The sequence below is a fragment of the Odontomachus brunneus genome, unplaced genomic scaffold (genome assembly GCF_010583005.1).
Source record: "Odontomachus brunneus isolate Ranch 3 - 2012 unplaced genomic scaffold, Obru_v1 Obru_scaffold_009, whole genome shotgun sequence".
Classification (NCBI taxonomy): Eukaryota; Metazoa; Arthropoda; class Insecta; order Hymenoptera; family Formicidae; genus Odontomachus; species Odontomachus brunneus.
In genome coordinates this window covers 931,549-955,553 of record NW_022639459.1, presented here as the reverse complement: position 1 = coordinate 955,553, position 24,005 = coordinate 931,549, and the positions used below count along the sequence as shown (strand labels likewise).

The 24,005-nt window shown below is 44.2% G+C and overlaps 1 protein-coding gene across 2 annotated transcripts in view; it reads right to left on the bottom strand.

Annotated features, from left to right (window-relative positions):
- Positions 1–24,005, bottom strand: part of LOC116840356 (heterogeneous nuclear ribonucleoprotein L) — a 336,043-nt gene continuing 312,038 nt past the window's right edge. For both annotated transcript variants that reach the window (XM_032806975.1, XM_032806976.1), the window contains 3 exons: positions 23,322–23,545; positions 19,033–19,292; positions 1–17,595 (listed from right to left, as the gene is read on the bottom strand). In XM_032806975.1, coding sequence (XP_032662866.1) covers positions 17,456–17,595; positions 19,033–19,292; positions 23,322–23,545 — 624 coding nt within the window. In that variant the 3' untranslated portion in view covers positions 1–17,455. The remainder of the gene's footprint in view (positions 17,596–19,032; positions 19,293–23,321; positions 23,546–24,005) is intronic.

Below are 24,005 nucleotides of genomic sequence, written 5' to 3'. Positions count from 1 at the left end.
TCTCTCTCTCTCTCTCTCTCTCTCTCTCTCTCCTCCCTCTTGTTTTATTTCTCTGTCCCTAGCTGTGACCTCTTCTGCGTATCTGACGCTCTTATCGATCCTCGAAATACCAAGCTCGCGTGAAAATTCTGAGGAGAAGCGCGCATTCAGATTCCCGGTTTACGTGTTTTACCGTAACGTCATGTGTATGTATGTATATATATATTTTTTTTTCTCTCTCTCTCTTTCTCTCTCTCGATATCGCTTTCTGACCCCGACTGTTCTTGCTTCGAGATACTCGACGGCAGAGCCCGTCTTCGACGAAAGACGTCTCGTTTTAGGATAATCACGGACGAGAAGATATGTCTCTTTGTGATGCGTGTGATGGCGGAAAGAGAAGACTTGGTATTTCCGGGATTTTTAATCAGTTACCGATTCACGCCCGCTGCTCCGTCACTGCTACCGACTGCTCGGAATGCGTCCCCGTTACAATTTTGCACGCAACGTTCTCGGAAACGAGAGCGTCCGAGGAGTTCGCCTTTCATCCTACGTTGCGCATCGCGAGAGTCGTGAACTTGTCGCGAAACGGGCGATGAAAGATCCCGAGGTTGATCGGGGCGAATTCATGCTTTGGTGGAAGAGCAGAGAGCAGAAAGGCAGAAGCCAGTCAGAACTCGCGTCTGGTGGTCAGATGATAATCTTCTGTTTCTCTACCAGCGCGAGTTCTGACTAGCTTCTGCCTGTCTGCTCTCTGCTTTTCTGTCAAGGTGTGAATTCTCCCTTAAGTTTCATCCGCAACATGCTCTTTGCTTGCTTCCTGTTTCTTGTTCTCTGTCCTTTTTTAATTGAAGGCTTAAGGTGTGAGTCAAAAAGAGATAAAGAAAAAGAAACAAGAGGCAAATAACACATTGTAGATCAAGCTTTAAAGCCTGATCTACAATATGCTCTTTGCGTCCTGTTTCTTCTCTTCTGTCTTTTTCTGGCTTAAAGCTTAAGGTTTGAGTCAGAAAGAGGTAAATCATCGTAGATCAGGCTTTCTCAAGCAGCACGAAGCATCGAGCCAATGTTGACTTTATGGTGGCTAATTTAGAATCTACAGTGGCCAACCGTTGACCAACTAATGTGTGCTGCTGGGGTTTACAGTCTCCAGTTCGTCCCCCAAACGTGACTCTAATCGCCCATCGATCATTACCGGATTAAAACGGCGAGAGGAGGAGGAAAATAACTTCGCTACGCCATCGTGAACCCCTAAAGCGGAATAACATACCCGTAAACCCATGAACGGCTCACGAGTTTGGAACGATCGCCTCCTCTACGCGAGCGCATTCTCGAAGGATGAAAGATCGTACTGCCATGATCGCGCGGCGTCGGAAACGACAAGAAAGCGCGTTGTCTCTCCTTCTTTTCTCTTTCCTTTTCAACAAACGCATCGGCCCTTCGATGCAACGACACGACACAAGCGCGTTTATTATACGGCGGCAATTATACGCGTATAGTCACGCAAATCCGCGCGAACGGACGAGAAGCGGCGTGATCGTCGTGTGTCCCTCGCGAACGGAGAGTACCTGAAGCAGATGTAGTGTTTTTCCTGCATCTTTAGACACACACATACAGGCGTCCTACGGCGTGTACACCAGCAGTGTAAGTCACATAAAAGTGGGTGAGGAGTCTCTTCGCGCGTACTCGTAAATGTAATATACGTTTATATAATATAGAGATGTATATATATATATATGTATGTATAAATATATATGGATGTGCGTGGGTCGTGGTAAAGTGGTTGGTGATGGTGGTTGTTGGTAGTGGTTGTGGTTGTGCTGTTGTGTTCAGTGTGTGACGGTAAATATATATATATGTATGTATATATATATCTATATCTATTTAACTGGTTGCGAGCAGAGTTTCGAGTCGCAAAGCGTCGTGTACTACATGCGAGACTTCGAGTGTCGTCCGATCTTCCTGTTCTCTACGAGCTCCTTGCTCTCTATTGTTTGTACCTGCCCTTCCTGCCTACTCTCAAACGCGCTAATCTCTCGCTGAATCGTCGTACGGCCGTTTCTGTTCACTTGCCTCGAGATCGTGCGTATTCGCCACGGGAGGGCGAGTCGTGAACAACCTCGTGGACGAAACAGCTTAAAGGGCGATCGATCGGACGATCGCGGATCACGTGGTTGATCTCGCCGAAATCGAGAAGCTTCCGCGAACTCCTGTGCGAACATTGTCGCACATCCGACTCATAATTGCCGATACATTCTGACAGCGAGAGATGTCACATGTCGTTAAAATTCGCATAAAACCACCTGTGAGTCGGTGGAAAACGTAAAGTATCGCTTTCTCGTCAATTTATGAAACAGGCTTCCCTTCAGACTCACTCACTCTCTCTCTCCCTCCCTCTCATGCTGCTTTTCGCGAAGCGTTTGTCACCTTCACGTATTTCCACGCTCAGCCTCTCCCTCTTTCGCACGCACGCACACACACATGCACACAGTTTCTCACTTTCTCACAAAAATAACAATCACTCTAATGAAGCTAGCTCTATTTCTCGATGCACAAACATAAGCAGAGATCGCACATCCACGTTGCTGTCCGATCGCGAAAGAAAACGAAAGCGCTACTTAGGCTGCACGGGCACGAGGGGGTTGCTTGCAGTTATCTGGGCGCGCTTCTTATAGCCTCCCCCTCGGCAAATCGCGCTTTGGATCCGCTTGGTCGAAAAGGGTTATACAATTCCAGAACTAGATTTCAATACTTTATATTTCATGTTCAGTTTTTTTTTTTTTCTATATATATTCTCATATAGAATCTGTAGATATACATTCTTGGCAAATCCGAAAAAACTGATTCCAAAATAGGAACAGATCATTGTGCGAACTATGTATACAGGGTGCAATTTGTGAGAGACGCACGTGTCGTGTCGTGTGTTCTGCTCGATACTAATATATCTCTTCGTTCTGTATTTCTCTCTTATCTCTTTTATCATCACTCTCTCTCCTTCTTTCTTTCTTTCTCTCTTTTTCTCTCTTTCCTCTGTGTATTGCCGCGAATTTGTTGTCGTCGTCGTCGTCGTTGTTGTCGTCATCGTTGTTGTCGCAGTCGTTATTGTCGTCGTCGTCGTGTATCCTTTCATTTCTCACTCTCTATCTTTATCTTTCACCACTTTTTTTCGTTTGGTTTCTTTCATCTGAACGGTGGTACATTTGATAGGGTGCACAGGGCTGCTAGGCACAGATAATTGACTCGCAAATAACTCTTCAAACAACATTAGAGCGTACGACATATAGTATTAATATACACATTACATCGTTATTTTTTTTATCCTTTTCGTTTTTAAGAGTAACCACATTTTTGGAGCGTGTCTACGCATGTGTGTGTCTGTGTGTGTTCGTGTGTGTGTGTATGCTCTTTTTTTCTTTAATTTTTCTTCTTTTTCCCAGAGAACATGTATTTGCAGATTCGCGTGTGTACACAAGCTCGTGCCTCAATATTGTCCGACGCAGAATGCTCTCCACCACGTTTCGAGGAATGATCTTAACATTATTGTTTCTTATGTCCTCTCCATATGAACGACGCGATTCGAGTTCGACTTGAAGAGAGAATCGTTCTTTCTCTCTCTATCTCTCTCTCTCTCTCTCTCTCTTTCTCTCTTATCTCTTATAGATATTCTATTATATTTATATATTTCCTTTTTTACATATAGATAGGGCAGCGCGTATATCGCGTACCGATGACGTGGATATATACAGAGGTCCCGGATCGTATTTCGCCTCGAAATCCCTTAATCCTTATCTGGATATATATATATATATATATATATATATATATATATATATATACACATATATATATATATATATATATATATATGTATATATATATATATATATATATATATATATATGTGTGTATGTATACGTGCGCGGACACAGAGGGGTCGAAGAGAGATGAAGGGACCCAAGGGGGTCTGCGCTGTCGCGATACATTTGACGTGTTTGCGGCGAAGTATACCATCCTGGGAGAGACGGAAAAAATTCGAACGCGTGATAAGAGCACACCCATCAGACGCTATTATTGCACGTTACTGTATTTCTCGTGTGCGCGTGTGCATGTGTACGTGTGTGTGTGTGTGTGTGAGTCAGAGTGTGACGTGTTTGGCGTGAATAGATCGTTTTCCACGACGTACGGCCCGCGATATCGGCGGCGCTGCGGCACAACAGGCTATTATGGATGGTCAATGCTCGAAATTGACACGACCGGCTCGAAATTGCCGAATACCCGCGTAGGGAACGACGATAGATGCTCCTTGAATGATCAAGCAGCTCGAGTCGGACCCGACAGACTGGCGCGCGCGCGCGCGAATTTCGCTTTCGCGATCGTCTTTCAACGTCGGATCTAGTTAATTTAATTAATTAAGCGCAGGCATCGCGGAACGCCAGTTCCCGAAGTTGTTTAATCCGCGTCTCCCTTTGGTCGCGCTAATCCCCGCGGCTTCCTCGAGAGCGTCGTACAGTTCAGTTCAGTCGCGATCGAGCACTATGTCGGTTGAAGGGACCAAGTGGATGAACAAGTTCGGCCGGCTTTAACACCTTATCGACGATAAAGAGGCACGTTTCTGCGCGGAATCTTTCGCAAACGAAGAGGCTGTTCGTGACTCGGGTTATGTCTGAGAGCCGTCCGTGGTCTCGCGAATTGTGTGGATCGAAAAAGAAGACACGAAATTATAGTAATAAAAAAATATTTGAGCTTTCCGAGTGACAAGAAGGTAAAGATGCCGATCCCCGCACCTAATCCTGAACATTCTTATTGTCTTGGTCTCCAAATGTATATGTAAACTTACAACGTAAAATACATATATATTCTATGTGAAAAGTTTAAGTGTTTACGAACCTTTAATACGTCAAAGGGATACTGAAATCGATGTGACTCTAAAAATTCCGGTAACGCAAAGGCGATATTGTCATAATCACACGTTATCTTTTTCATATAGATCTTACACAAATGTTCTTTGGAATCTTTTTGAGCAGAGCAATGTTCTATACGTACGAGCTACAGATCTTTATCAGGCGAATATTTATTTTAACTAACAGCGTTTGAAATGTTAACTTTGAAATTGTTTTATCGTTTTCCTCACATATTGAGCAACACTCCGATTCGTTCTCGCACGTATTTTTATTGTGTAAGAGCATTTGTGATTCAGTGCAACATAAACTTTGTAGAAAAAAGTCAATACTCTGGTGGTAGAGATTTCGACTCCAGCATCCCCTTGAAAGGATGCTGAAGTGGATGACGAACTCCAAAAATTTCGATAACGCAGACGCGATCGTTACTGACACGAGCAATGTATCTCGTGCATATAGAAATCTCACGCAGATGTGTGTTGCTTTAATATATTTAGCGAAAAACATGACTTTATGTGTATGGACGTTTTTTTGCAAATCTTCCGCGTACATTTTTAAGCTTTTAGATTTAATTGCATGGATGCAACTGTTGGAAACTTTCCCGAGCGGAGTAAACACACGTTCGGTATGTACAAAATGCAAAACTTTTGATCAGGTAAATATCTACGCCAACTATGCGACGGTTCCAAGAAATCAATTTCGAAATGTTTTATCGTCTTCGTCACACTTTGTCAATGCTCCGATTAATTTTTGCGGTGCTTTCGCTGTGTAAAAACATTTGTGATTCTGCGCGACGTAAACTTGACAGAAAGAGGTCAGTATTCTGTCGGCGAAGTCTCCAAGTTTGGCCTCTTAAAAGACCAGAACAACACGAGTGTCCATAATTAGATAAATGTCCGGGAATTGGTGCTTTTACCTCACGACTCTCATCTCGAATTTTTCGCGACCGAGTCTTGGGGTTATCACGAGAGTGATTCGGTGGTCTCGATTGAATTGTCTGTTTGAACTATTTTCGTTTACGTCACAAGAGATAACACGTTCTGAGCGCTACGCAAATAATTCTCGCGATGAATACTTTCCGGCTAACGATCAGGGCTTTTATTTGCCGTTCCTCTTCGCTTTGAATTTTTTTCCCTTTTTTTTTTTTTTTTTATAAGAGCTGCGCGTTCGCACAACTATTTATGGATTTTCTTTTTTCTATATTTTTTTTATCCGACTAGAATATTTTTGTAACGAGAAGTCAAGTGGCCTCGCGATCACCGGAAAAAAAAAGCGGATTTTCTCTGTTCGGGCCGATGGCGATTGTTACGGTTATCATTGTATACACCGAATATCGAATATTGAAGTGCGCGACGCGTCGTGTAGAAAAGTTGGCGTGCAGCCAGATAGAACGTTAAATCGTAGCGTCGCGGGGATCGATTGAATCTTAATACCTTATCGACGAGGTCATAGCGCGCTGATCATTTACGCCCGATATAGGTGTGTTTTTATTTTTTTTCCGTTGCGCTTTATTCTATTCTATTTCTCGCTTATTCGAACTGTGTACACTCGTGGCCGAAAAGGTTGCCTGGTTTTTTCTTGTAAGTTTCAGGAACTCACCCTTCTTGTCCAATGAGAGAATTTATTTTCCAATGAAAAGGCTCTCTCATTGGACAAGACGGATAGGTTCCGAAACTTACATAAAAGACAACTTTTTCGACCACGAGTGTACGTGTGCAATAACTGAGCTAATGTGAACCAAAGTCGTAAGTCGTCGACTATTTCATGTTATATATTCTTTGCACGAATACGAAGTTTTAAACCGAAACTGTAAATTGGGAGACAAGAGTTGAGAAATGCCAGAGTGAATTTTACAAAAGCTCCTTTACGTTTGGCCAAAATGCGGAATGACTTTTCTCCCGATATTCGTGGCGCATGGCCGATGAATTTAAGGTGAGAATTTCACCTCTATTTGCCCGAGTGTATAAATAAACGGAACTGAATACGAAAACATCAAATTATTATTGCCGTTTAACTTAAAAGGATCTCTACTGGAATAGAAATGTCACTTTTATTATTAACCCATTAGAATTAATTGACAAATTTTTCTTGTTTCAACGAATTGACTTGCAAAATTGCAAAAAATGCAAACAAGCAGACCTATAATCGAAGCCTCGACGGTCTCGAAACCCTCTTAGCCGGCAAGCACGCTCGGATCGTTACTCTCGTCGATAAGGTGTTAACATTTATATATTACTTACTTCACACTTTAGCATAATGACAAACAATAACGCTGATAATATAACTATAGTCGAGAAAGCGTTCCTATCTCTTCCTAACGTGAACGCCTTAAGAACAAAAAGAAGCGGCGGGTCGCCTCGCGGATAGTAAAGAAGCGTCGATTTCCCCGTGTCGAGCCACTGGCTGTGATGATATCAAAGCGAATCCACGAGAAAGCGGCTGATCTCGTCGCGTTGGTCGCGATCTTAGCATTGGCGATCCATCGTGGACCATCTTGACGCAGCGGCGACGGCTATCGGTCTCGTGTGTTCTCCCCGTGTTCGGTAGTGTGGTGGTGGTGGTTGACGTGTGGGTGGTGGTGGTGGTGGTGGTGGTGGTTGGGTAGGTGTTTATGCCGGTGGTGATGCGCGTGATCGATGTATATAATAATGTATACAGTCAACAAATCTTATTACATCTAATTTGTCTTTTCACGTAGCGACGGGAAGACAGAGCTTAGAGACCCTTCCGGCTCACAGATGTACAGTAACGAGGTGGAAAGAGCGGGCAATAGCGGGCGGAAGGCTCACGGGAAGGGATCGGGAAGGGCTGTGAGAGAGGGAGGAGCGAGGGACGGAGTGAGGGGTGCGCGTGATCGGCGTGCCGCTAATTTTTTTCTTTCTTCCTTCTCTCCTTATCGAGAACATTGAACGGCGGGGAAACGAGGAGAGGGAAGGGACACCGCTTAGAAACATTGATATGGCGCATGGTAGTGCTCGGGGTGCCTAAGACCTGATATGTGGAGCAGGTATACGTCACCGGGAATACTTGGGCTCGTCAGGAGAATCGCTAGAACGGCTACACTGCGCTCTGCTTCGTACTGTACGGTCCGCGTTGCTCCGAAGATCGCGCTCAAACGCGAAGGGAACGGGTTGAGGTGCCGGCCGAGGACGATTAACGCGTTAAAGTGATCCCGCTGCGAATAAATGAGGGGGCATCGTAGAGGAGGAACGATTCCGTGAGATTGCTGATATTTTTTTCTTTGCGTCTTTGTCACCGAGAGGTCGCGTACCGCGGAGAGAATAAACGTGGCGACGATCTTGCGAGGAGCAACGCGTATCTCAACGCGTACAAGAGGGACCAAAGCGCAACGGCAGTAATACCCTTTCGCAAGTACCATTAATTAATAACAATATTAACGATATGTACCTACTGTATCGACTATCTAAGTGTCTAACTAACGAGCATTAAACCTAACGCCTTAAACGCAACGTGTGTTCGTTTTAAACATACTTATTCGACCACCCGCCGCTTTCACAAAGCCCGCGGGCGTGGTGGGGGTGGGGGGGCGGGGTTGAGAAAGTACTATAAATAATCGTGACGCTAATAAGAATAATGATAATAATTACATTATTAATAATTAATCAATCTCGAATACTCATTGCGATTGCAAATATATACATATAGAGAAGAGATGGGATATGTATTAGTTAAGATCTCTAAAACCAGTTATCCGCAGCTTGCGCGCCTCCAAATTACAATTAATTATCGACACAGATGGCTCGTCTTTACAACCTCCAAGTTTGGTGTGTGAAGTGTTTTTTTTTAACATGTAGTCGTGCTTATACGTACACAGTGCTATGTAACTCTACTCTGGAATACTGTATCGTTTACAGGATCTCTACAGGCTACAAATTACAATTTGATTTTGTACAACGTTTAGAACCTGTTCACCAGAAGATGTCCGCGAGAAGATGCCTGAGTCGCGGTTATCATCGCAGTCGCGTTCGCTCTGCGATTTACGATTAAGGGTGTGTGTATCTGTATGTCTTTGTATGTCTGTGTGTGCGGGTGTGCTATGTCCTTGTCCATCGATTTACTTTAAATCTCTATAAGCGTGACACTTAGCGAGAGAGAATACGCGAAACTTACTTGGGGTGGGGTGGGGGGAGGAGGCCGCGGGTCCTCTTCGTACCAAAAGAGAAAAAAAACCGGGTATAAGCTATGTACATTCCCACTCGTCCGTGGTAAGAGACGCGCGATTAATCTTACATCGCAAAACGCGTGTCTAACGACTAACGTGCCCTCCTTAACCCCCACGCTGCGCGACGGCGGCGTCCTGAGGATTGGCGTTTTGAAGCGTCGCTCTCCCTCGGGGCGTCGCGCAAACTTCCAACGCGAGGGTGTGTGTGTGTATATGTGTGTGTGCGTGTGTGTGGATTATTTGCGTCCCGCTGCGCGCTTCGATGTATCGAGAACAGGCGGTAAATGTGGTACCTGAGGACAGGTGCGCGCCCGATGACGCGACCACTTCGCGCAGTGAGCGCCGCAGATCGATCGAGGCACGCGGGAAAACGCAAACACTCAACCCTAAACACGTGCACGGGAAAAAAACAACTCGAAAATTCATCTGCGGGATGTAAAGTTTACTTCTGTGGAATAAAGCTTATTTCTGCGGAATACAAAGTTCATTTATGCGAAATAAACTCTTGTTCCACAAATAAATTTCCAAGTGTCTTTCTTGGCAAATGTACAATTTACCCGGACCTTTCAAACGTTACCGCTCCCAAAAACGTGTTTTTTTTCTTTTATTACGACTTTTTTATTGATTAGCGAAAATACCAATGGAATCATATCCCCCGACGATTTCTGCTCGGATTTAAAAAACGGAACATTTAATTTCGATCATTTCGCCGGGAGTTGTGAAAATAGGACGCGTTGGCTAAAATTGATCCGTGTTTGGGGTTCCAGGATGAAGATGCAAGAAAATCGACCAATCACAATCGATTTTTGGACTTATGAAGAGATTCACCAGTTGTAGTTGGTCGATTTGCTCGTTCAAGTTTTACTGCTTACGTTCCTCCGTGTGGTCCCGACCTCAGTCCTGCTAGAATCAATTTTCTTTCCTCACTCTCTCTCTCTCTCTCTCTCTCTCTCTGTCTGTCTCCTTTCCCCAATCTTTTTCTCGTCACCGAGTTGATTCGAGCCAGGATTAAAAGTCTCCACGCTAACTGCATAGAAATATAAATTTATCCAATGACGTAACCGAGGATCCTCGGAGGATATCACCGTGGGTATTAATCGTCCACACGAAACGTGCGCCCGACGATATCCTCACCGCGTGCCGTCATTAGGCTCGCGCGCGCCATTAGGCGCACCTGTCCTCGCGCTCCCGTGGCGATCGCAGGTGCGCGATCCTCAGGATTCCGCGGCACTAATGGAACAGGCAGCAGGCCGACGAAGGTGCCTTCGGCCGAGGGTTGATATGCAACAAGCCGTGTGAGAGAGAGCTTCGCTCTTTGCGCGCGAGCCTCGTCATCTTCTGATGCACAGTACTCGAAGTGTGACATATCCGTTACTTATATATGTGTGTCTTTAGATTTAACCCTTCCACACACCCCCGCGCACATGTCGGTCGCGCATTAGGCGGCTCGACGACGTGCTCCATCTTTAGAAATCGATTTCTGCACGGACTACGAGCTACCACCCACCCCGTACGGTCACTCGCTCTCCGTTTTCACGCGTCTCGCCGCTGCTTATGCGTCTCTATGACTGTTCCTTTTGGAGTTCCTCCGCGTTTTCTTCTCCTCCTGCTCGACTATGAGAGACGGCGGGCGATCCTACGATCCTACGTTCTCGTTAAGTCAAAAGTCCTACGGAGGAGTCGCGCGGCCGTCTCTAGCGCGCGCGAAGTTCTAGAATTCGGTGTTTGCTGTTCTATTGATTTTTTTTTTTTCATGTTCTTCTTCTTCTCCTGACTAATTACACTTAGCGCACATGGAAAAGGGTTAAATGTAAAGGTCGACCGTGTCGAAGGGACGCCGAAAGGGACGCGGCCCCGCCGCCGCGCGTGCCTTCGCGCCCGAGTCGAAAGAGACGCGGCGGCCGGGACGAGCTGAGCGAGTGTGTTCGTTGTAAATACGTTCTACGTACGCGTCTCACTTGACTGGAGTTTAGCGCGCGGGTAAAGTGTCAGAAAATAAGCGACAGTCTGGTATATAACGTGCTTTCGATCTCTCGATGCGTCCTTAATTAAAACGCGTCATTAAACTCGCGCCGGGACGAGATTTGCGTCTCGAAGCGGGGAGTCGTCCCATAACACGGGATGTGTCACCTGGGAAACGATAACGCCGCCGTTTCCTTAATGCCTACCTCGAGGAACGAAGCCGCGTTTCCGCCCTGGGCCGCTTCCCCCGGCGCCTCGTTCGTGTTTTTTTCCGACGAGGAACTCAGAGAAAGAGAGAGAGAGAGAGAGAGAGAGAGGAGAAAGGGACGCGGAGTCGGCGGGATGAAGATATAGATGAATCACGGCGAGATACCCGCACGAAGGAGTTAAATTTTCAGTGAAAGAAAGCGCGGAGGCTTCCGCGTTGGTGCACTTCTGATAAAGTATTCAAATGTATCAGCTTGAGTCACACCGATTCTCTCTTTCTCTCTCTCTCTCTTTACTTAATCATTTTCTCTAATTAAAAAAATAGTACACACCAGTGTGTCAAATCTTTTTCAAAGATTTCAGTTACGAGAGATAAAAGTTATTTGTTGTCTTTTAAAAAGGCTCAATCGATTATAAAGATTAGTTAAGAGAAACGAGATCGAGAAGAAATTGAAAGAATTTCTTAAGTAACGGGCTCGAGTGCGTTACTTTTATAATTGCGCAAACGAATCGTTAATCATGCGATTTTCGCGACCGCCATCTTAAGCTCTGGCCCAAGTAGAAGAGAATGAGAAACTGAAAGACTGAGATACGTGAAATCTTTCCCCGAAAAGACACGGCGATCAAACGGGCTCTTTACGTTCCTGGCGATCGCGAATTCGTTCCCGAGGAGCTGCACGACCGGACAAAGTATATATTTCACTTCGGATTTGTCTTTGAGTGGACATCGAGTGCGTGGCGGCGCGTTTGCCACGCGACGCGATAATACGCTCTTATATAATTTAAACGCCGTACTCTCCGCATCACATAAATATATACATATACATATGTATATATATATATTTATCTACAAAATTGTATGATATGGTTGCACGTTCCTAAAACTGCTTAGCGTCTTACGTCTTAGGTCCTGTTCGTCAAATCAAAAAGTACTTCTCCGACGTAAAACGTGATGTGTACTCTGCGTGTAATCAAAATTCAACGCGTGATTACACGACAACGATGATGATGACGACGATGATGATGATGATGATGATGCTGTTGATGATGATGATGAGTGATGATAATGATGATGATGATAAGTGACGATGAAGATGATGATGATAATAATAATACAATAAAATGACATGTAACTCTATTAATAATTACAATATATCGGTCGTAATAATAATAATAAAAATATAAGAATGTGATGTGAAAACAAGTTTAGGCTCTCTTGGTAGAGGAGAGAGCGCGGATGGGGCATGTTAAAATAATATATGTATGTATATATATACAAGATGTCCCAGATTCGTCTCCACAACGTTCGTGGAGACGTAGAACGAATTGAAGTGAACATAGTTCGTAGCATTTTACGATATTTCCAATAAATTTCGAGATTTAAATTAAAGAAGATCGGTGAATGTCACGCGAGATATGGTAGATATGTGCTTGTATCTTAGATCAAGCAAAAAAAGTCCTTCATTTTGCAAACTACGTAGATTTTTAGTTATTAATGGAATTGTTATGTGATTGTGCGCGATAATGCGCGCAAATCATCTTTAATTAATATCTAAAAATCTACGTGATTCGCAAAATGGTAGAAGACTTTTTTGTTCTGTTTGACCTGATGTATAAATATACAAGCCGCAGACGGTACTACTACAGCTCATCTATCATATCGCGCGTTATCATTCACCAATCTTTTTTAATTAATATATCTCGAGATTTATTGCGAATATCGCAAAATGGTACGGGACCTTTATCACCTCAGTCCCACGAACGTTGCAGAGACAAATCTAGGATATTCTGTATGTATATATATATATACACAATATATATGCACATATACATATATATACATACACATACTACGTCGTTGGAGCACAACTCTCTCTTTCCCTCTTTCTCTCTCTCTCTCTCTCTCTCTCTCTCTCTCTCTCTACCATCATGAGCCCTCGAGTGTAAATAACAAACTACCGACGCGTCGCAGTTGATCGCTGAAAGCGCGCGTTAATTAACTTAGTACCTCTTTTATTTCCGCTGTGTGTCGCGCTCGCGCGTTCCTCCCCGACGACGTCGATACACGCCGTCCTCTACGATCGACAGCTCCAGCGAGACGGTTTTTCGTCGTCGGCGTTCGAAGGTGAGAGGAGTAAGTCCTCCCGTTTACCACCAGCCGAAGCCCCCGATTATACACAACTTATCGTCTAGTTGTATTGTAACAAATATTGCCTCGAATATAAAGTTTGTGTGTGTGTTTCCTTATTTAAATTATTTCTCATTTACCTTAGGTATTTCTCGCTCTCTCGCTCTTTCTCTCTCTCTCTCTCCCTCACGTTCTCTCTGTGACTTTCTCTCCCACTCTATCTCTCTCTCCCACTCTTGCTCTCGCATTCTCTCCCTTTCTCTCTTGCTTTCTCTCACGGGCAATGGACAAAACACGGCGGGTATATTCATCTCACGCATCTCAAAAGGGCGCGGCCCCTTTATTATCTTACGTTTACGTATGGCCGAGTCAAAGTCTATATTTATTTTTAGTTTAGTTAGTCGTTTGGTTCGCATCGCAAAATTTGTTCGGAGATCTAAAACCATTCTTATAAAAACGCCTCTCGGCCCGACAAAATATTGCCGAGGGACACTAATATATCGTGTACGTGGGTGTACGTGTGCATGTGTGTGCACGTGTGTTTTACGTGTGTTACTGTGTCCCTTTCCCTTTCTTTCTCTCTCTCTCTCTCTTTCTCTTTCTCTCTCTTTGTATATCGTCTGTGGCTGTGAGAGTATGCATGTGTGCATGTGAGGTGTATGTGTGTCGTCGATTTCATTGTTCCTCATTGTTTGTCTTGTTTCTTTTCTTTTCTTCGCTTTTGTTTCGATATATAAAATTCAGCTTCGCAGAATCCGCGATCTGACGAAAAGTGCTGTAAGGGAGTGCCACGGCGCTCGTCGAGCGTGGTGCTTCGCTTTGTCTCGTGTTAGTACGTTTGTGTGTGTGTGTGTGTGTGTGTGTGTGTGTGTGTGTGTGTGTGTCTGTCGTTTTTCCTTTTTATTATTATTTATTTTCATCGCCTGCTCGCGAGCGTGCGGACACTGACGTGTCGTCGTCGCAACCTGAACACTACAGCTTTTGGGAGGATTCCTTCGTTCGTTTATTCGACTGGAGAAGCGGAGGGTGTAAGTGGGGGGTACAGTGGAAACGACTTAATCCTCTTAATGGATAGCAGTCTAGACGACTTTTATTGTTAACGTTTAGGGCCCGCGACGTAGCCTCGCGCGACGAAAACCGAAACGCAAATCGAAACGCACTCACCTTGCTGCCCGACGTAAAAACTTGCAGATATGCAAAGTTTGCTCTCTTTCTTTCTCTCTTGCAATTGATCAATCATAAAATTAGCACTTATCCGGCTAGTGGATGAATTACAGACGTTTTCGAAATAAAAAAAGAAACGAAAAACAACCATTATGCAATTCGTCGATTATTTACGCCATTTCGGCAATGGCGTCTCTCTTTTCTGCTACTTGAAGAAAACGTCAAGCTCTACTAGAGATAAATTTCAGGATAATATAATTTAAGAATACCCTAAGTCTGTCATAAAGATATGCTCATATCTTTGAAGAAATGATCCTTCTCTCTTTGTCTCGCTTTCTCGCTCTTTTTCTCTTCCTTTTTCCTTCTCTCTTCTTCAACTTTTCATAGCTCTAAAATGTCTTACTCTAACGCGAAAAAAAGAACGCAACCTTATCGCTATTAAATCGCTTTATGCTTTTAATTAATAGATGTCGAGCAACAACACGCTAAGCGACTGGGGCAAAAGCAGTATATAAGAATCCTAGATTAGAGTTATTTACAGATTCGATTAAAATGGCCCCAATTAAAAGGTTCTTACATTCTTTTCGAGACGACGACGACGACGTCTTGAGGAACAAGTTCAAAAGCCGCGGAAGAATTCGAGCTGCGCACGCCCCGCACACATGAGAGTCGCGCTCCAGCCGCGAATTACCGTGTTGTTGCCTTCATGAGAAATTTTAAGAGTTTGTTTAAAATATATGTATATATATATGTTGTCGATTTTAAAATAAAAGAAATAAGGAAGTCATCACTCCGCGGGAAATCGTTCCTGTAGCTGGAGGAACGATTTGCCCAGTCGCGTCTGCAATGTGGTACGTGTGTGTCTCTCTCTTCCTCTCTCTTTCTTTCTTTCTCTATTTCTCTCCCTCAACACAAAGTTACATTAAATTCATCAGAGAATCACACGCGACGTTGGCTCGCGGTGGCGAACACGCAAAGGAAACGGCGCGACGCTCGCCACGGGCCGCTTGCGCCAATCGCGACGATGAAGCGGCGGCGGCGGCGGCGGCGGCGACGTTGTGTTGACTTCAGTGACATTCAGAAGCGGATGCTGCAGGTCGTTCTCGCGCAGGTCTCGTAAAACAGTTTGTTCTCGCGGCGCAAAACTGATTCAGATACTCCGAGAGCGCTCTCTTCCTAATTGTGTCCCGTGTGTTAATTAAAGTGGTCGCTGAGAAATCTCCGTTTCATTTTTATTGGATCCCACAAAGTATGGTCGTCGAGGAGCGCGTGGCTCGGCTTCAGAATAAAACGTGTGTCGTGCGTGCGGGTGCGCACGCGTTTCTGGTGAGAGTCGAACCGTAGTCGCGCGGACGAACGAACGAGCGAACGCACAAACGAGAGGGAGCGGCGTCTCCCGTGAGTGCACCGGAGAGACGCCCGTGTGTCGTGACGCGAGAGGCATCGCAGAAGCAGCGCTCACGTGTGCTCGCTACGTGAACAATCACGAGGAATCGACACTTATTCGCGGATCCGCTCCCGCTCCGGAATTCCAGTATTCACCAAAACGCCACACTTCTGAGAACATTCATTCCGCTGATCTCTCCCGAATTTTCCAGCTGTCTTTCCTCTCTCACTTCCAAAAGACTCGATTCTCTTCCGAAGAAGTTAGACCGTCCTCGCGTCGTTCCGCTACCAAAGGGATGCCACTCCTTCCGTTTGATTTCCCGATGGCCACTTCCGTCGTCGTCCTGAGCGAGTCCGACCTGTTCCCTTTGATAGATTAAATTCCTAAGTATTCTTCGATGGGCTCCTAACTTCCTCCAACGACTGCTCCTCCCCCAGCAAGTTCTCCAAACTCTTTCTTTCTCTCTCTTTCTCAACTGCTCTCTTTCCCGCTTTCGAGGAGCATCTTCGAGCCGCTTCGTCCTCCTCCATCTATTCGCCAATAAGAAGTGTCCTCTCTTCTTTCTTTATCTCGAAAAAATTTCGGTACTCTTCGGCCGTCTGTCCTCCGTGGCGCGGCGTCATCTCTCTCTCTCTTTCTCTCTCTCTCTCTTCAGATGGCTGCCATCTCATCGAAATGGTCATCACCATATCAACGTCCCTCCGGAATGAGATCGCAAATCCGCATCCGTGGGTTCCTCATGAAGCTCACTGATGCATTCCCTTTTGCCCTTGATATGTATGCGCGCCGGAGGCCGCCGGCTCTCCGAGCTGTTTCTTCAGGTATCTCCGGGAAGCGGGGCGCGACACCTGCGCCGGCCGTCGAGCGCGCTTCCCCGAGATGCCGCGAGGATCGTCACACGTTGCGACAGCCCGACACCGTCACACATCGCGCAGCACTTACCCCACAACTTCGCGAACGCCGAGCCTGGTTCCGACCGCGTGCCCTCCGCCGTCGACAACCGTCCCTGGCGACAATCGACACTGAACACCGTCAGCGCGCAGTCGTTGCGCACTGTACCGCCGGAAGATCTCCCCGACTCCCACGAACGAGAACTGCGACGATGCACGTTCGCGAGACGGCACGTGTATCGACGACATGGAGCGACATCGGCGGTCTCGCGATGGGCATCGCGTTGTCGTGTCCGAGCGAAGCACCTGGACGCGTTTATCGTGTGTCTCATCCTCGGAAGGTCGGCTGGTCGGTCTCGCTGATGCGTGCGTTCGTCTCACCAGCCCACCGGCCAGGTTGGGCCCGTCTCAATAGGGCCAGAAGGTGGGCAATGGAGGCGGTGGCGGTGGTGGTACGGTCGGGTAGAGGGTCGGAGTGGCTATCAGGAGACAGGTGGGTGGCGGCAGAGGTGGCGGCACAGGTGGCGGTAGGACCGGGGATAGCGTTATCGCTGCGGCTGCGGGGTGCAGGGCCGTGCCCGTCGGGGCACACAACGGGTGCAGGGCGAGAGAGGGGCGCTGGCGCTGACGCTGACGCTGCTGGCCCTGGACCTCGCCGTTCTATTCCGAGTCCTGCTGCATTTTGACGTGGCCATTACCGGCGGAATTGCTCGACGCGCTACCACTGCTGGGCGGGAAGCTCGTGGGTATGGTGCGCGAAGATGAGAAGCAGAGTTTCATGATGTAGGGGAATTTGCCATCTGAAACAGGCCGCGCGACCGGACCGCGTTGTTATCGCAGGGACCGTCAAGCTGCGAGTCTCCGCGTTACGTTACGTCACGTTATAGCCGTATCACACTACACGCGAAAAAATTACTTAGTAATATCAGCTAAACCGCGGTAGCTGATTTAAACTTAGTCAAAAGGCTAATCGTTTAGCTGTCACTGCTGAGAATTGGCTATGAACAGCTAAAATGCATTTGCTATGAAATATAAATATGTTAATAGGTGACATTAAAAATGCACATTATTTCAAATAGCTAAGAAAATGGTAGTTATTCCTAAATTTCTTATCGTATGCACATATTAAAGAAGTTTGCCGCACAGCTGCAATCATTTGCTACAGTCATTTGTTTCTAGCAGCTAATATTTCTCGCTGTAGCGCCTAAGTTTAAACAGCGAATAAATTTAGCTTCGGTAGTATCGACATTAGCTGTCCCTATTTCAGTGACATCTTATCTGCCACAGCTATGTTTTAGCTCTGGAAGCTAGTTCTTTTTTTGCGTGTAGCGACTCGTGACTGCGGCTGCGGTTGCGATTATGTCTCTTAGCCAGTCAGAAAGAAGCTGCTAGCTACCACCGCTTTTCTCATTGGTCAAGAGACATAATCGCAGCCGCAACCACAGTTGCGAGTCGCTAGTGTGATACGGCTATTACATGGAGGAAAAGTTTCGCTGCGTTAACCGGACGAACCAAACGTGTCCTGGTTTGAAGGGAACAAAATTGATTATGAAACAGATCATGAGGACCAGAAATTCTAAACAAATTTTTCAGAAAATTTCCTCAAGAATAATCCCCCTAAGAAAAAGGAGAAAAATTTAATTGAATTAATCTGACCATGAATAAACCGTTTAGAACACAGAATTCCTGGATTTTTGAATAAAAATCGACCACACTTTTTTTTCGTGTTATGCTGATTGATTGACTATGTTCACAGCGACTAGTATATTTGGTGTTTGTATCTCCCGTTTCGATATTTTGACCTCGACATCGTAGAATGGTTATCGTTTTACGAGGAGTAGACGAGAGACGCGCGGTTCTACTAGATATCTACTACTTAATATAAATGAATTGTTATAAAAAAAAGATGCAGCTGATTCCTCTGGACTTTTGCCTTTCAACGGGCGGGATTATCGCGCTCTTGGGAGTTCCAGGGAAGGTACTTAAAACGAGGATCAGACGGGGTGGGATGAAGGTATTTCATGTCCTTCCCAATAAACGGGAGAATCGTAAAAGCGGGCCGAAGGAAGTGAAATCCAGGTCGGATGAATAGGCGATAAAGTCGCGCTGGACCGTTCAACCGTTCGGAATATCATAAGCCTGTAAAACTTGCCGTGACCGTTGCCGAGGAGACGCGCGAGAGAGGGCGATTCCATTTTACGGTCGTGGCGTACAGATATCACAATGCCGATACTCACTACTATTCTCGAGCGCTGTGTGATTGCATTCCATAATAGCAGCTACCGCAACCCCAACACTGCTGAACTCAATTAGTCCGGACGACGATCTCTCAGACTTGAGTGGAAATAGCTTCACCGTCGTCGGCGCTTCAATGCCGCGCTCCACGAATACGCGATTCACGGTCTCTTCGGTCAGATCGGGAGGGGTATTGAAGAAGTGGACTATCTTCGAAGGTGGCTGTATCCTGTTCTTATTGGCCATCGCTGGGTTCAGGAATCTGCAACGACACAACCAGAACACCGGGCTAGAGTGCGAAATCTCACTTGGACCGCGAAATTATACTCTCTGAATTTCATGGAGCGACAAATGTTTTCACTCGAGGCGATAAAAAGTGTTTTCACACGAGATCACAAGAGTGAGCGTTTCACTCAAGATCAGAGTGAATTCTGATTCCGGATGAGCGGATGAACAAGAAATAACAAACTTTTTTCATGTACACTGAAAAAAATGTATGATATTTGGAACTATAATGGCATAGTAAAAAGATTATAGTTAGGAATATAATTTTTATAGTAAATATTACCATAATATTTGTAATATTTACAATATGAGCATAGTATAACTGACCCGTGTAAAATTTTTACCAAGAATTATAATTATTTGAAATAAAAACTATAGTAAAGTAGCAAATATTGAATGGTAAGAGAAATTAACTATTTTATATAGTCAATACAATTGGAATATTTGGCAAATATAGGTACATGTAACTATATTCCTAAAAGATACCTTACCATATATATAGAGTAATAAGATGGTGACTATAAATCTGTGTTTATTCTACTATAACTTCATGTTAGATTTATAGATGAACTATAAATATATGTTTGAGGCCAAAACGAACTATAAAATATAGTGAGATTATAGTTATTCCAACTATTTTTTTCTCTCAGTGTAATGATTATCATGAAAAGAGTAGTGGAGCCAAATAATGTTTATTACTTTTTAACTTTGTTTTACACGGAAAAAAAGATTTGATTGAATTATCCAAATATCTGGTCGAATATAAACAATCCAGAAATTCCGATTGAAGTAATCCGAATTCTGTTTAAGTTAACAAGATTTTTGGTAGACTAATCAAACATGTCTGGTTAAGTAAGCAGACTACTAAAAATCTTGTTAACTTAAACAGAATTCGGGTTACTTCAATCGGAATTTCTGGATTGTTCATATTCGACCAGATGTTTGGTTAATTCAACCAAATCTTTTTTTTCCGTATAATATTTCTAATCTGTCGCGAATACTCTGCGCATGTATATGTTTCTTTTTTTTTTCGGTGGGCTAAATAGAAAAAAACGATCGCCTCGAGATTAAGAGCGGGCACTTTCATTGTCCGGAAACAAAGAGAATTATCGAAAGAGAGTATCGTAGATTATCGTAACGTCTCCTCCCTTCGCGGTTCGATCAGGTCTCAGGCGGACTGTATTATTTGTTCTCAGCACGAAATTGTTCTCTTTCTCTCGCCGTCGCGCACAATACGCCGGCATCTTATATATTCCCGGCAAAAATGTCAGCTTACATCCAAGTCCCTCAATTACGCGGGCGAAAGCGGATTTCCGCGACTGGGAGCGCCGGGACGTTTCTGGCGCACAGTTTGTCTTTCGTGAGCTTTCGGGGACTTCTCTCGTGATTAACTTCGCGCAATCAGAACTCGCTGGCGCTTGAGGCGCAGCCGTTCTTTCCTGCGGGCGATTAAGTTTTTCGTCGAAAAGCAATACGCCCTTTCCCTCGTAGGGGCGCTTTTTTATCCTCTCCCCTCTCGCTTCTCCCCGAAGATATGTATCACGTACCGACGTATTTCTTCGCGTCGTCGTTAAATAATTCGTCTCACTGAATTATTTGGTTTAATGTCTTGGGATTATCGCGAAACGTGCTCGGGCCGAAATTTAAATTGGCTTGGTGGAAAATTTGATAAAAATGGGAGCGGTGATACCTCAAAAAATTGGACAGAGGAGGAAGCAAGCGTAGAAAAAAATTGCACAAATATACAACTTACGTTATCACTGTAGAAGATCATTGTTGAATAATAAGATTTGACGACGAATAAGATTCGTAATTTTATAAAAAATTTCGTATGAAAACTGTGATTTTTAGATTGTTTATTTCTGCCATTTTTCTTTTGTTCTTTCGTCTGATTTTTGTTTCTTTGTAATATTGCACTTATCACGTTGTGATGCGATTGTGATGATGCAATTTTACACGATATTTAATCGAAGAGAAGTTTACTCCTGTAAATAATAAAGTAATAAATACGAGTAATGAAATAAAAAAATATCACGAGGAATGTATATAAGTAATAATAAAGAAATAATAAAACTTGATTTTGTCATTTTCAAAATCATTTACAAAATTTTTGTCATTTTCAGGAAGAATTTTGTTTTTATATCGCGTTAATTTTGCAACAATTTCACCATCTGCAGCGCTCAATTCCATATTGATTTTACACCTAGACGTGTTTTGTCTTCCTTCCCGTCGGTATAGTGATTTTTGCTCGAGACGAAGAACGCGACAGATTTCACGACTGCGGCGAGATTTCGGCTCGCTTAATCGCCAAGCCGGACATCACCAGTGATGGACTTTCGAGTTCACCGAGGGACGATCGGTGGAACACACTCGGATCACGCGAAATCATGTCGCGTTGTTGTTAGCTCCTATTCAATCTTGGGATTTGATTCTTCCGCTCGAGCGCGCTTTCGCCAGCCGAACAGACCGAGCGAGCGACGGAGATTCCCAGGGCTTAATGGCGAGCGGCGGAATTTAAATCGCGCTCGTTTACGTGTCTTCATTTAATTAGACTCGAGTTTAATCTCGCGTAGTGCCGTCGTAATCTGCCGGCTCGCGTCTCACCCCGTAAGATTCGCGCGAAAGATGACGACGGAGAGAGGTCGATGAGAAAAGGATCGTGTTATCGAAACTGTGTTTCCACGAGAGCTTCGAGGGTTGCTCTAAGAGCATCCTATATACAGAGTGTCCCTTCACGATCTCTCGTGAGGTCGTAGAGCGGATTGAGAGGAACCGTCCTATACCGTTTTGCGATATTCGCAGACGGAAAAAAAAGGTTTTGTTGAATTAGCCAAATATCTGGTCGAATATGAACGATCCACACGGAAAAAAAGATTTGGTTGAATTAACCAAATATCTGATCGAATATGAACGATCCAGAAATTCCGATTGAAGTAACCCGAGTTCTGTTTAAGTTAACAAGATTTTTGGTAAACTAACCAAACATGTCTGGTTATTTAACCAGACATATCTAATTAAATAACCAGACATGTTTGGTTAGTCTATCAAAAATCTTGTTAATTTAAACAGAATATCATTAATTTTATAGAAGAAAAGTATAGCTTGTTGTACAACTAATTTTTTTAATATAATTGTTTATACGGATTATTTTGTATTACAGTTTTTTATATGGTTTATAATACTTAACGCAAATTTCCTGATATCATTAATTTTGTAGTAGAAAATTACAGTTTGCTGTATGAATTATTTAATATTTTGTACGGATTATTTTACGGATTAGTTTCTTGTACGATAAACATAGACAGTGGCGCATTGATTTACCACTCGCCACGCGCTGATATCCGCCTGCTATATTACTGGGTCGCGAGAGTTCCTCCCTCAACCATTCAGCGTACATTTTTCCTTAATCTTTTAATTTCCTTAATTAATTAATTTCTCAATTTTGTTCTTTCGTCTAATTTTTGTTTCCTTTGTAAATACTGCACTTATCACGTAATGATGCGATTTTGTTTATACGATATCTAATCGAAGAGAAGTTTACTCCGTAAATAATGAAGTAATAAATAAAATAAAATAAAAAAATATCACGACGAATGTACATAAATAATAATAAAGAAATAATAAAGCTTGATTTTGTCATTTTCAAAATCATTTACAAAATTTTTGTTATTTTCAGGAAGAATTTTGTTTTTATATCGCGTTAATTTTGCAACAATTTCACCATCTGCAGCGCTCAATTGAATTATTATTGAAAATATCGCAAAACCGTATGGGATTTTTGTATTTATCTCAATCCGCTCTACGTCCTCACGAGAGATTGTGAAGGTGATATGGGACACCCTGTATAAAACCCACGGTTGTACATATATGTGCGATAAGGGAGAATAGAGTGAGACCGAGGAGAAGATCAAGCGAAGACAAACGACATCCGATAAAACAAGGGGGAGCCGCGAAAAATGACAAGTTAGGATCAAGACACCACGGAGAATCGCGCGGCAATAGTCACCTGTTATTCTTGCTTCCCGTGAAATCCTTGAAGCTCGCTGTCTTGTCGGGTAGAATGTAAGGGTTGGTGACGTCCGAGAGGAAGGCCTGCTTCGAGAAGGCGAGCTGCAGCCTGCCGTCCGTCCCGATCGTGACGTTGTTCAGGTTTTGTAAACACCGCTCTACGGCTATACTGTCGCCCATTTGGATCATGGCACATCCTTCCTTCGTCTTCAAGAACTTAACCTGCGACACACAGGAAGAGGTCCGTCGTTCGGTTTAGCGCGTAATCTGGAAAGCGTGCGCGAACGCGAATCGATACCGCGCTTCCGGTCTCTCGAAATAACTCTCCCGATCTCCGAGGACGAATTAGCTAGGCACAAAACACTCAGGTAAAATGCGCCTAATCAAAGAAGATTCGTAACGTAACTCGATTATTGGGGAAATGATTTTCATTTCTAATGCATGTGAAAAAAATGCTGTTGCATTTTGGTTTGTTCATTCTCGCATGATTCAACCCATCTTTTTTTCTGTGTAACACTGCTGACTAATTTTGTTGGTGTAACAGCATTTTTCTCTCCTTCGCACAGATTTAAAGCATACATTTCTCGATGTCAGAAACGCGTAATAGTTACTTCACGAAGAACCGTATATTTAGCTCTGAAGCGGGCGTGTAGTGGCACTCTATTTTCTGAAAAATCACAGA